We start from the raw sequence: 13,524 nt of genomic DNA, 5'->3' as shown, positions 1-13,524 counted from the left end.
ACCATCAGCTAATTCCTTTCAGTGCTTTAGATATTACAGGACAGAAAGCTTCGGGTATTACAGGGCAGAAATATCACACAAATACACGTTTCCTTACACCCTTCTGAACCCTGACATTTTTCAGCTAACACATATATATATTTAAACACCTTGAGGTCTGCGAGCAGAGCTTGGCAACGAGTTCAAAGTGTCACAGAAACCACCCCAAAAACTTTGGCACACCCATATTTTTATGCAAATGGTTGTGACTGATGTGAAGCAGAAAGGACAAGAGGCCACTGTGCTGACCAGAAGGACCAAACCTACTGACCTTTAAAGGATCTGGACTTGTTATTCTAGGCACAAATATTTTTAACAAGCTACATTTCTTTCAATGTTAAGAAGCTAAAAAAAAATAAAAATCCACTTTTGAAATTCAAATATTATAGAAAACTCTTTAAAGAGAAGAATACATTTGCTATGATCAATGGTCTCTAAAAAGTTCAACATAGAGGATTGATAAGGTAAAGGATAAACCTCTCAGGTAACAGATTAATTCTTTTATTAAGTCTTTTACCAAATTCAAGGGGCTACACAGCAAACTTACTGTTCAGGACACTCCTCATTATACTTATATTTGGGGTCTCTGCACTGGGATCAAAATTTATACTTCAGGGGCTATTTGCTAAAGTTAAAGAGAAAAACAGAGCACAAAAGCCCTGTTTCCAAATCAAGGAAGACTCCAAATCTCAAGCTTAATCTTCAGCCACTTCAAAACTGTGCTGGGTATCAAGGGGGAATGGCCTTAAACTGATGGAGGGCAGGCTCAGATTAGATATTGAGAGGCTGAAATCCAAAACCACAACTCCAAAAGGCATCTCAGCCCTTAACACACAAGCCAAACACCCAAGAGACACGATTCAGTTGCCAAGTAGCAGTAACACATTTTTGCCAACATCAAAAAAAAAAATCCATCCACATTTCAAATGACAATCACTACAAGCTAACTAATGTGCTTGCAATTCCACCCACAGCAGCAAGTCCACAGAGTTAGTCTTCCATAAAACTCTACAATTTTATAGGCTCTGAGAGCAAAGAAGAATAAAAGCCTTACTTCCTTATTATGCAATAATCTGAAAGCTTACATTCGTCCATAAATTGATTTTCAAGACTAGACAGAAAGAAAACTGTAATATATGCAAGCTTAGATCCAATTATGCTAAGTGTTACTTAAGTTCCAAAACTATCACCTAAACTGCAATTTAAAGCCAAATTAAAAAGAAATAATTCACATTCCTCTCTCCAACAACATTTACATGATAATGAATTTCTTCTTGGGTAATAAGCAGTTAGTTAGTGTTCATATGCTGGAGCCTGGCAAGGAAACCTTTCTTGTGGGCAGCTTTGGAGCCTGTTCTTTTCTTTAAGATGTTCTAATTTAAATGCAGATGTAGACTTCACACTAGTGGGTTTTGTTTAAAAAAAAAGTCTTGCTGTATTAGAAGGAAGTGGCAGAAAGAGGACTCGCACGCACCATTTGAGTCCCACATTTCACACTATCTCCTCTTCCCTGGGCAGGAATGTGTGCAAGAGCTCTAAAATATGAGATTAGAGCACCAACCCCCCCTCCCCCAGAGACTTTTTCTGGTTCATGTTTTAGCACAAGTGTTTTCCAACTTTTTCCTCTTTAAATTCCAACCTTTTTTTTTTTTTCTTTCTTTCTTCCCCAAGTCATTCTTCATGCACTTCCTTCCCCTTCAGAGATATGGATGGTCATTTCCAGTAGACATTAAATACTGGTGGCTTTTTCCTGTGCAAATTAGTAAGTCTTTGGAGTTGGAGAAGCAAATGAAATCCTGCTGAGCCAGCACCCCATAAGGCTATTGTCAAAAGAACAACAATTAAATATGGAGCAGCTTCCCAAAGCTTTATTTCACCTCCCTGTTCTATGGAAAGGGTTTATGATATTCCCTGACTCCATGACTCCTCTACAGACACGATTGTTTTGTTAACTGGGTTTGTTAACAGTTTGTTTCCCAAAGTTGAAGCAGAAAAATAACTTGTGCTATTCCTTAAACATCCAGTTCACATCCTGAGTAATTCTTTCTCCTCAGCCTTTCACCTCCCATAACTCTGTTCTGATATGGAAACATTTGAGTGGTTGGATTTTATATAGAAAATAAACACTCTGAATTTCCCCCCCAATAGGCTATTTTAAAATAATTAGTATATTTGATTCTTTGGTGAAAAAAGGACTCTTCAGCCTAATTCATCCTTTCCCAGGTCACAGACAATTCTACTGATCAACAAGCTATTTTTCAGCACTGCCATGCCAGGTATAATCCATTTACACAACTGCAAAACCACTGGTGCAATAAGTAATTTATGTAGTGGGGGAAGCTGACGAATGGCAGCTCCTCTGTGCAGGCAAGAGGGCTGAGAAATAAAAGCCTTCTGCAACAGAAAGGGAAAAAAATAGTCCAAGGCAACCACTGAACCTCCAAAGGAAACTGAAATCGAGAGCTCAGGCATGTTCAGAGCAGTGGTATCAGCATGGATGGCACTGCCAAGCAATGGAACCATCACATTGCAGGGAAAAAAAAGATATATTTAATCAGATTTTTGTTATTACCACTAGTTAAAAAGTAAACTCGAGAAATTCATCATATTTACAGGTTCAGAGAAGTCATTGGAGTATTTACCACCGGATAAAAAAGGAACCACAGCTCTGGAAATATGTATAGCCCCAAGAATTCCTGCTAATTACTGCATTAGCCAACCAATTATTGGATGACTTGCCTTCATATGGGACAAAATATCCAAAATTATTAACTCTGGAAATGCTATTTGACTCCAAGACCAAAGCCTGCAGGTGCTACTGGTAGCTGTCAAAACTCAGAGGAGCAACACAGTTATCTCCACAAAAACCCACTCACAAGTCACCAAGTCCAATCTGATCTACTTGCTAAAATTCAGTATTTAAACAGTAACTAGGAGTTGCTACTTGTATTTATTAGTCAGGAAGTGCACACACACAGAGCTTTAAAAGCACCCTCAGCAGCATTAATTTTTAAACAGATATGGAAGTGAGCTAAAGCAGAATTTAAACAGCATCTTGAAAGCTCTCCTAATAAAACAAGAGAGTTCTCTTCACCAAAATCGCAGCAGGAGTTCAGTGGAGAGAGGAACAACTATGGTTAATTTATATATACACAGAAAAAAAACCCCTCTACATCAAACCCACAGTGCTCCAGAGACAGAAGAGCCACTGCAGAGCTAAGAAAAGAAAGGAAGGCATTGAGTGTTCCAGCACTGGCCGGGTGGTGTTACCACAGAGGAGGTGACACGGGACAGCCACGTTCATCTCAACAGCCCAAACCTGGAGGGAGAAACTCCCCTGCTTCTGTGAGCACAGCCAGGGTTCCCAGCAGCCTTTCCAAACCCTGCTCACAGCACTTAGAATTATAGAATCATAGAATCATAGAATCAGCTGGGTTGGAAGGGACCTCCGAGATCATCAAGTCCAACCCTTGATCCAACCCCGCTGTGGTTCCCAGCCCATGGCACTGATGCCACATCCAGTCTCACCTTAAAAACCTCCAGGGATGGAGAATCCACCACTTCTCTGGGCAGCCCATTCCAATGGCTGATTACCCTCTCTGCAAAGAAATTCTTTCTGATATCCAACCTAAACCTCCCCTGGCACAGCTGAAGACCCCGAGCCCTCTTGTCTTGCTGAGAGTTGCCTGGGAAAAGACCAACCCCCACCTGGCTCCCCCCTCCTGTCAGGGAGTTGCAGAGAGTGAGGAGGTCTCCCCTGAGCCTCCTCTTCTCCAGGCTGAACAGCCCCAGCTCCCTCAGCCTCTCCTCACAGCACTTGTGCTCGAGTCCCTTCCCCAGCCTCGTTGCTCTCCTCTGGACCTGCTGCAGCACCTCAATATCTTTCCTGAACGGAGGGCCCAGAGCTGGACACAGCACTCCAGGGGTGGCCTCACCAGTGCTGAGTCCAGGGCAGGAATCACTTCCCTGGACCTGTTGGCCACACTGTTCCTGAGCCAGGCCAGGATCCATTGGCCTTCTTGGCCACCTGGGCACACTCTGGCTCCTGTTCAGCTTCCTGTCAATCCAAACCCCCAGGTCCCTTTCTGCCTGGCTGCTCTCCAGCCACTCTGTCCCCAGCCTCTGGGGCTGCTCTCTTCTGCTCCTCTGCTGCAGCCTGGGAGGAGAACAAACCCCTCTGTGTGTTCTCTTTTCAAACCCACCTTTAAACGCTCAGGATGCGACTTATTTTGTACCTTCTGCATTTGAAACCCCAAGGAACGTCCATATTATGCTCCTTCACGTGCCCTAAACACAAGCACAACACTGCACCAAACATCTCGCAGCTCTTCACTCAGAAAACAGCACCAGCATCTCCAAGACCTGGTGATCTCCCCAGCTCTGCTCCAATTCTGCCTCACAGCACACTGGAGAACCCCTAAAATGTCTGCTCTTTGTGTATTTACCTCTCAGTTTGGAAATAATAACAATAGAGAGTCGATGCTCAAGTGATGAAGACAATTCTGGTCCTAAAATCTGAGAGAGGCTTCATGTTTCATTACTGGTCTGTTTGCTGGGAGCAAACACCTGCACAGCTTCCACACTGGTTATGCAAATGTCAAAACAGTGCATTTGCTCTGCATCAAGAGACATTTGGGGGAGGAAAATAAGAGCACACACAACAGGAGGTAAAATGAATGCTAAGTCTGAAAGGCAGCAAGAAAGAAGCGTCAAGAACAACAGGGAAAAAAGGGTCGCAAAAAGTCAAGATGTGAATATTAGATTTTTAAAGTCCCCTGCTCAAAACACTGCAGACTAACAGCCATAAACTTACATGAAATCAAGAGAAAACCACATTTTTTACATATACATACACACACACACACACACTGACATGAGTCTATTCCCCATGAATACCAAATTCAGGTTATATTTGTTTGCTTTGCAGACTCCTGACAATCCTCCCACACCAGGTATATTTGAATTCATTAATTTTTTACAAAAATTAGTGTTTTTCTTCCACTCCTAGCAAGGTGAGAAAATTTAAGTTTCTTCACCTTAAATTATTATATGCATTTTAAATCTATAAGTGCAGTTATAAAAAAAAATGAATGTAACTCAATTTCAGATATAACAAATAGCACTTAAAGTGATCAGGTTCCAAGAGCTCACACAACCAGGAAAGTCTGACACTGGAAGTGCAGCATTTAACAAAATCCCCAAAATCCAAAAGGCCCATTCTTTGTGCAAATCTCTTTTGGGCTGGTACACAGCTCACATGCACTGACTGCTGTAACCTCCTTCTTTTCCATGACAAAGGAAAGAATTGAGAAGGTTCCCATGCTCCTGACCAGGAAAAGGCTCTCTGGCATTACCCATTTAGGACAAAACAGCAAGTGCTGCTTCCTGGGCTGACTGGAGGAGCAAAGGAAGATGCAGTGAGAGCAATCAGGATGTGATGCTGTTTTTATGCCTGTGTTTACAAGTCTCACCACAGTTCCTTCCCTGGTAAGCTGTTTACTCATAAATGGGACAATTAGCAATTCCCCAGGGACTCCCATCCCTGCTGTGAGAACACCAGCCCACACTGCAACCCTCTGTCTGACTTCCCATCTGTCAATCTGCATTTCCCTCCCTCCCTTTACTCAATTAGTCGGAATACAAACCAGCCAGGATGATAAACTCTCTGGAATTATTTCTCTCTGCTTCCCTTTGAAACTGGAGGTGGGATTTTGGATTTGGGACCAACACAGCCATCATTTACCCATCAGATATTCTAGATTCATGACAGGCAGATCACAATACACACACACACAGGGGCAGCAACAACCCAGAAAGAAACTTTTCATTTCTTAATTCATTCTTCCACGCAGTGGGTAACAATTCAAACAGCATTAGCAATGCCTTCTGGAGACACTATCACAGGCTTTGCTTGGAGCTCAACATGACAGAATATGCTACACAGAGTTCAATATTAAACCAGAAACATGTGCCAGCACTTCTCCCCCCTCCAGTAATTCAAGCAAGCAGTTGCCAGGGCGTTAACCACATTCTCCCCAGGGCAATTATGTTCAGCCACTGGGTGGTTTTTACTCTTTTTTTCCACCTTTTTTTTTTTTTTAATTCAGCATCTACTTCAATTCAGCATCTACTTCAAAATCCTGAAATGAGTTTAGAGTTACAAATGCATGCCTTGTATATCTCTGTCTGTTAGACCTGCTGCCAACAGCCACACAAATGTGTAAGGTTAACCTTTTCCAGAGCTTTATCCTAATCTTAAATCATCTCTTCTTTCCTTAATGCTGGACGAAGAAACACTTTTTCTGCAGTGCAGTGCTCATTAAATTCAAATGTTTTTGTTCAAGAGAGCCTTATATTCAGATGCAACTGCAGTTTCTACCTCCACCTATCCTTTCCAGTAAGTGCTGTTCACCTTGAAGACGTCCCTTGATCTCAGCTCTGCCTTTGTACAAAAGGAAAGACGAGGTGACACGTGATCTACCTTAAATATGAAGTATCCCAACGTATTTAGTTTCTACAACGAATTTTTGGAACCGTTTCTCTGCATTACCTAGGCTGGGAGTTCTCCTCATACATCCTTTCCTTCCCTTCCTTGAAGAGGCTGATGGTCTGCTTGGTTTTCTTCATCAGGTTCTCCATGAACACCCGGAAATACTCGTTCTCCCCCAGGGTTTCCATCTTGCCCTCGTAGCGGGACAGGATGGTCCTCAGGTGCTGGTAGGTGTCAGGCAGCAGGTCCAGGATGTAGGGGGGGCTGTTCTTCAGGGCCAGCTTGGGGTTCTGACACAAACGCACCACCTGTGCTCAGGGGAGAAAATACCCTTTTGAAATCAAGTGATCAGGAGCTTAAACACAATTCAGCGTCAAAACTCTGAAATGTTCGCTCTCAAATGGCATTTCTTGGTCAAGTCCAGACAGAATCATGGAATCACTTGGGTTGGAAAAGATCTCCAAGACCACCCAGGCCAACTTATGACCCATCATCCCCTTGTCCCTCAGCCCAGAGCACTGAGTGCCACGGCCAGTCCTTCCTTGGACACCCCCAGGAATGGAGACTCCACCACCTCCCTGGGCAGCCCCTTCCAATTTGTTTGGAAAAAATTTGTTTGACAACTCCTTCCTTGAAGAAATTCCTCCTGATGTCCAGCCTGAATCTCCCTTGGCACAAATTGAGGCTGTTTCCTCTCCTCCTCTCCCTTGTTCCCTGGGAGCAGAGCCCGACCCCCCCTGGCTACAACCTCCTTTCAGGTAGTTTTAGAGGGTGATAAGGTCTCCCCTGAGCCTCCTTTTCTCCAGGCTATTTTCTCCAGAGAGTGAGCCCAGCCACCATAAAAGACTCCAATTTCTGGACTGAAGTGCCTGTGGACTGATGAAACTCATGACAATAAATTTCTGTGGCAGGGCAGGATAAAGGAAGCCACTTCACCCTACATCACAGCCCAAATTTTCCATTGCCCAAACTGAGAGAATAATAGGGACAGTTGATGGCAAAGCAGCAAATTGAAAAATTAAGCAGTGCACTTTCAGTTATGAAAAGGGCTGAAATTAGAGTTGTGAGGTCAGTTTTAGATCAAGTTTACAAGAACCAGCAGCTGGGATAGTTTTAGTGGCTAACACTTCCATGTTCTGTGATTTACAGTAAACTTGGGAGGAAGTACAGCACAAAATGTAGTTACAGTTTCTTATTCTTCACTATAATGAATGTTAAACAGGTCTAAACTCAGGACACTGCCAGGTATGAAGGAATTACAGATATCAAACAACACAAAACTTAAGTGCAGCAGATAGGAAAAGGCAAAAGAATAATTTAACATCCTTTTGCAGCACATCATTTCCACAAAACCTTGTGAAACCTTCAAGAGGAATTGAGCAGTTCCCTACAGTGCATATTTAAATACCTGCTTCACTTAAACACTGATGGTAAACAGAGTCAGTTCTTCTGAAGCAGCGTTTTAGCATTTAACTGTGTGTGCAAAAAGCAACCTGGTGAAGTGACATCTCCAATTCTACCTGACTTGCAGCAGTGCCTCTAACAAGAGCTGACTGAGAAAGGTTCCATTTCAGCCCAGGGAAAGGCACACAGTGTACCAAAAACTCCAACAGGAAAAAAAAATCAAACTGCCATTGAAAAAATCACACGCCTAAAAAAGCCTCTGCAATAATACATGGGGGAAAAAACAAACCACCAAACTTTTCCCTCCATTTTGCAGAGGCTGCCAAGGATTAGGAGGTCTAGATAAGGAGATGGATGGCCAGACAGCTGACTGAGTCAATTGATGCTGATGCCTCAACTGCTGCTTCCTTGGAGCCTGTGAACATTGTACAATGAACCATATCAACAAATTGAGTCAACACATTTGTCCCCTGGAAAAAAAAAAATAGTTTCACTCTGCAGCATGAATAGGTTCTAAATATGCTCCTCAGGCACAGCTGAGTTGTGCTCTGGGGTAGCAAAACCTTTTTCTTCAGCAGAAATTGTTTATTCCACAGTGGGTTTAAAACCTTAACAAACACAGTCAGCTCTTAGGAGGAAGCCACATTAAGCAAGCAAACAAGTCAGAGTGTGCACTTCCCTCAGCCATCTGAGAGAGCAATTTGGCTGCTACCCTTTGAAAATACCCAGCTCTGGAAGCAGCAAACCCGCTGTATTTCAGTCCTATAACGGGCTTTGATACCAATCAAAACAGTTTCCCCACAGCAGAAGCAAGTTCTGCAAACTGCTCCTGCTCAGAGCCCCCATCAAACACTTCCCGAGAAGTGACTTGCAAAGATCCCTCAAACAGTTAACAGAAAGGTCAAAACTGCTGCTATTTTATTATCAAATCAGCTTCTTTATTTACCAAGCAGAGCAGAATTAGCTAAGATAAGCAGCTGAACAATGCTGCACGACTGGGAACTGCTGCCTCTTGAGCAAACTTGGTGGTTTTATAACACAACAGCACCAAAACCAGTCGCATTTTGCTTCTTTCTCTCCGTGTGCACTTGCAGCATCGTGACGGAGCCCAAAGGAATGTTCCCAGCCCTGGGAACAGCTGCCCCTCAGCAGCCACCCAGCCTTCCACAGGGACCAGCAACGTGGAAGGAAATCGAGCAAAAAGCAGCAAATATTTTCTGTGAGGTGCGATGGCAGCAAAGAGAAGCAATCCCTGCTTTTAAATTATCAGCCCAACGCATCCAAGTTTGCCTGGCTTATGCTTTGTTCTCTCAGAACAAGCCTTTTTGGGTTTTTAGATGTGCCAATAAAGCACTGCAAGCTTAGCATTAACATTCTAAGAGGTGTAGCCTTTTCAAACCCTAAAATTGAAATTATCTGCTTCATTTTCCAAACTCGAGAGCAGAAAATAATAAAAAAACAAACCAGTTTCCCCAACTCAGTTTTGAAGAAAGAATCTTCAAAACAGGAGGAAAAACAATCTCATCTAGGTCTTGGAGGCCTGGAATTGAATGTTTCCCTTCATGAACCTGCAGCTTGCCTTGACTGACTCCTGGAATTGAGAGTCCCGGGCCTGACAAGCATCCAGGTGCTGCTGTCCCAGGTAAGATTTTCCCTTCCAGGCAGTTCTGAAAATTCCTTTTTCCCTTCTTTTAACAGCTGAACAACCGACTTTACTGAAATCACACCTCATTTCAGCTTAAGCCAACAGCAAAACAAAACCTACTCAAACATCTCTTATCTCCTGCTGAATTCGTGTTTGGCCTCTCTTCCACTTCCAGTGAAGGTGACCTGCAGTGGCACTTCTCTATAGCAGTTCTAGGAACTGAATGGCATCAGAAAGCTGTTTAGAGAAGCTTTATCTCAGAGTTTCTCTTCCTCCTCCGTGGATTCTGTCATTCCTCTGCTCCCTCCCTTCCACCTCATGACTAACCCACCTATTCCTCAAATTCCACCCACAGCAACCAACTCCAGTGGGCTGCACTTAATCACTGCTCTGCAGAGAAGTGCCTAAATACCACCTCATTCAGCTGAAGGTGAACATCCACAGGGATGGAAAGGGCTATTTTATGTCCACGGGACCACATGGAGCTGTGGGAGGAAGGGTTAGCGCTGAGGAAAAAAAATCAGGACTTCAAATGAAAGAATCTGAAAGACATAAAATACGTCAGGCAGCTCATGGAGAACATTACAGGGGAAATATTTGGACAAGAATCAACTTGCATAGGAAATTCATCAGTCACATCCCAGAGCAGAGATGCACAAATGCTTTGACAACCCCAGCTAATTATGCAGGCTAACAAACGAGGCCGTGAGTGCAGTGTACACACACAGACACAGCACGCAGCTCTGCAAGGCACAAACATCATCTATTAAACATGCACACCAGGGGTTTTTTTTATCTGCACCTGTAACTCCAGAAATCTAACCCATTTTCAACACCTTCCATTCACTCAGCCCTTCTCACCATGAGCTTTACTGGTAATTTGCTACACCGCTAAAAAGAGTCTGAATTCAGAGGTGTTCTCCTGAGCGTGCCTAAGTACAGCTGTGGTCTAACTGAAATCTGAAAGGCTTTTCACAGCCAAATCTTTCCTCCTGTACAAATCACACTGAACAACTAACTCTTTAAGACTTTAAGCCTCCATCTAAGGGCTTTTGGAGGCTGCCTGCGAGTAAAACTGGAGTCAGTGCATGTTTAAAAGGGGTTGGTTTAACTTGTGACAAATACAGCAGCAGCCTTTTCTGTCAGTGGAGAGGGGACAACAACAACAAAGATCTGAAGCTGTGAAATGTCACCCCAAAAATCCCACTGCCTTTCAAAATGCCAAGGCAATCAGCTGTTTTTTTTCAGGCCCATCTTTTCCTTTGAACAGGTTATGAGGTCAAACACAGGTTGACATTCATACCCATATATTCTGTATATGAAGATGTGCATTCTCACAAGTTGCATGTGCAAGTTAAACCTATTCAGGACCCTGTTTCCATGCTCAGACTCCCTTTCCCACATTAGCACTTGTGCTTGCCCTCAATGGCACTTCTCAAAAGGCTTTTTTCTTCATCCCAGTCTCGCTGTAGGTGATCAAAGCTCATCACAGGCACAGCAAGGCACAACTATAAACCCCGTCTTTTGTGGAGGCAGCCAACACAAAGTGATCTCTTGGCATGAATATAATTTAATACAGTCTTTAAAGAAGTCATTTGCTGTGCCTGCTTTTAGCACTTACTGCAGGAGGCTCAGACACTGCATGGATAAACAACGCAGGGAGAAGAGAGGGAAAGGTGGAAATGCATAAGCCTGCAGGGCAACTGGATGAGGGATCCCATCAGCCCTGCCTGCTGGGAAGAAGGTGGCCAGGTGACACTCCCCAAGGACTGTGGATGAGCCTTACTCTGAACCCAGTGCCATAAAACACACTGCAACATGTCAAGCCCAGCCTTGATCTCAGGGCTGCCCAGCAACATCAGAGGATCAGCCAAAATCCCACAAAAAAAGTGATATTTTTGTTTCATGCCCACTTCTGTGCGCCCACACTCACTCACGGGGCCATTCCCTGAGATTTCACCAGGGTTTCCTAAAACACTGGATTTACCAGCACACCTAGCCAGGCCAGTGAACCAAATGCCACATCCCCTCACACCACCAGGCCAAAAGGTCTGGTGTCCTGCCCCCGGCAACAGCCATTTCCTGGCGTTTTAAAAGGAGGAGGAGGAGGGGAGAGGCTTAATGACCCCAGAGAGCCGTGCCCCTCCTAAAGGTGTGGGACTGGAAAGAAAGGCCTTTCCCACTCCCACACCACAAGTTTTTCCTTGTTTATATTACATTTCACGCTCCTTTTGTCTGTGTAACTACGTGTATTTATTGTAGAGGGTTTATTTCATGTTTTATTTCCCAGTTTTAAGGGAAAGGTTTTGCCCTGAGCTCAGCAACGTGTCCCTGTCCATTCAGAAAAGAACAGCCTGACCTGCCACAAAGCAGGTGCTCAGCTTCACCACCCAGACTCTGTCACAGGCTCACCTTCCAACCAGCAAATCCCGGGATTTCTCCCTTGTGCAGTTACACCCAGGCAGGACCTGCTGCTGACCACCAGGTCCTACCCATTCCCAGCACCACCAGGATTATCATGGGATACACCCTGAGGTGGAAAAGACCCATGAGCAGCACCCAGTCCAACCCCCTGGCCCTGCACAGGACACCCCAACAATCCCACCCTGTGCCTGAGATCGCTGTCCAAATGCTCCTGGAGCTCTGGCAGCCCCGGGGAAGTACAAACCCCAGATCCCCTTGAGCAGGTCTGCATCCCCCATCCCAAATCACCCCCTCTTCCTCCAACCTGTTCCCCTCCCCAGCCCACCCCTTGCAGAGCTGCTGATCTCCTTCCCACCTTGGCATCCCACTCCCACCCTGCCTCTGGGATGTCCTCCACTCCTCACCTCTCCATCAGCTCCCACGTGGAATCATGGAATGGTTTGGCTTGGAAGGGACCTTAAAGCTCATCTTGTTCCACCCACTGCCATGGGCAGGGGCACCTTCCACTACACCAGGTTGCTCCAAACCAAGTCCAGCCTGGTTTTAAACGCTTCCAGGGATGGGGCAGCCACAACTTCTCTGGGAAAGCCATTCCAGGGCCTCTCCACCCTCACAGTGAGGAATTTCTTCCCAACACCCCGTTTAAACCTCCTGTCAGTGCGAACCATTCCCTGTGTCCTGTCACCCCATGCTCCCTACATCCTTCCCCCTCAAAGCGCTGCACCCCACTCTGTGCCCGCACACCTCTGACCCCCCAGATCTCTCCTCCCAGCCCCAAACCCCTCTCTCCCCGAACTCCAGGCTCATCCCAGACTCCCAAGCCCCAGTTTTACCCCACCCCACCTCACACCCCTCCCACCTTATCCATGAGCTTCCAGCACTTCTCCACCATCTTCTTGTCCACGGCGCCGGGCTGGTGCGGCCCGAGGTGGTGGTGGTGCGGCTGGAACGCGTCCTTCATCAGCCCGATCAGCCCGCCGGGGCCTTTCTTCACCGGCGCCGACATGGGGGACACCCGCACCCGGCCCCCCGTGCCGGGGGGGCCCGTCCGGCACGGCGGCCGCGGCCCTGCAGGGGCCGGTGCGGAGGGCGCTGGGGCCGGGCCGGGCCGGGCAGGGCGGCGGCGGCGGCCGTGGGCGGTGGCGGCGCCCGGTTCCCGCCGAGGCCCCGCCCCCCTCCCCGCCTCCGATTGGCCGATCTCCCCCCCGCGCGCCCGGGAACGCCCCCTGGGCCGGGGAGGAGCGGGCGGTGATTGGTTGGGAAAAAGGAGCATGCGCCATGCGGCGGAGTGAGGGCGGTGCGGCCGCCATGGTTGGTGAGGGCGGGGCGGGGCGGGGCGCGGTCGCCATAGCAACGCGGGGGCCGCGCCGGTCCCGCTGCTCCCCCCCTCGGGATGGAGCTTTCGCATCCCTTCCCTTCCCGGTTGCGAAACAGGAGCGCTTCCCCTTTCTCCAGAAGCCGCCTTCCCTTTTCTAAGAACGCGCCCGGACGCGGGGAAGAGAGATGTGCCCGGGGGGGCGGG

At 46.3% G+C, this 13,524-nt stretch overlaps 1 protein-coding gene across 1 annotated transcript in view; it reads right to left on the bottom strand.

Annotated features, from left to right (window-relative positions):
• The window catches only part of CBL (Cbl proto-oncogene), a 31,513-nt gene extending 18,369 nt beyond the window's left edge, over window positions 1-13,144 (bottom strand). Inside the window, exons 1-2 of the mRNA XM_027699360.1 lie at window positions 12,862-13,144; window positions 6,590-6,837 (exon numbers count right to left, since the gene is read on the bottom strand). Coding sequence (XP_027555161.1) covers window positions 6,590-6,837; window positions 12,862-13,008 — 395 coding nt within the window. The 5' untranslated portion in view covers window positions 13,009-13,144. The remainder of the gene's footprint in view (window positions 1-6,589; window positions 6,838-12,861) is intronic.
• Between the last annotated feature and the right edge of the window lie 380 nt (window positions 13,145-13,524).

Source organism: Neopelma chrysocephalum, unplaced genomic scaffold (assembly GCF_003984885.1).
Source record: "Neopelma chrysocephalum unplaced genomic scaffold, ASM398488v2 Primary Assembly neopelma1_138, whole genome shotgun sequence".
Taxonomy (NCBI): domain Eukaryota; kingdom Metazoa; phylum Chordata; class Aves; order Passeriformes; family Pipridae; genus Neopelma; species Neopelma chrysocephalum.
This window is presented reverse-complemented; position numbering and strand designations above follow the sequence as displayed.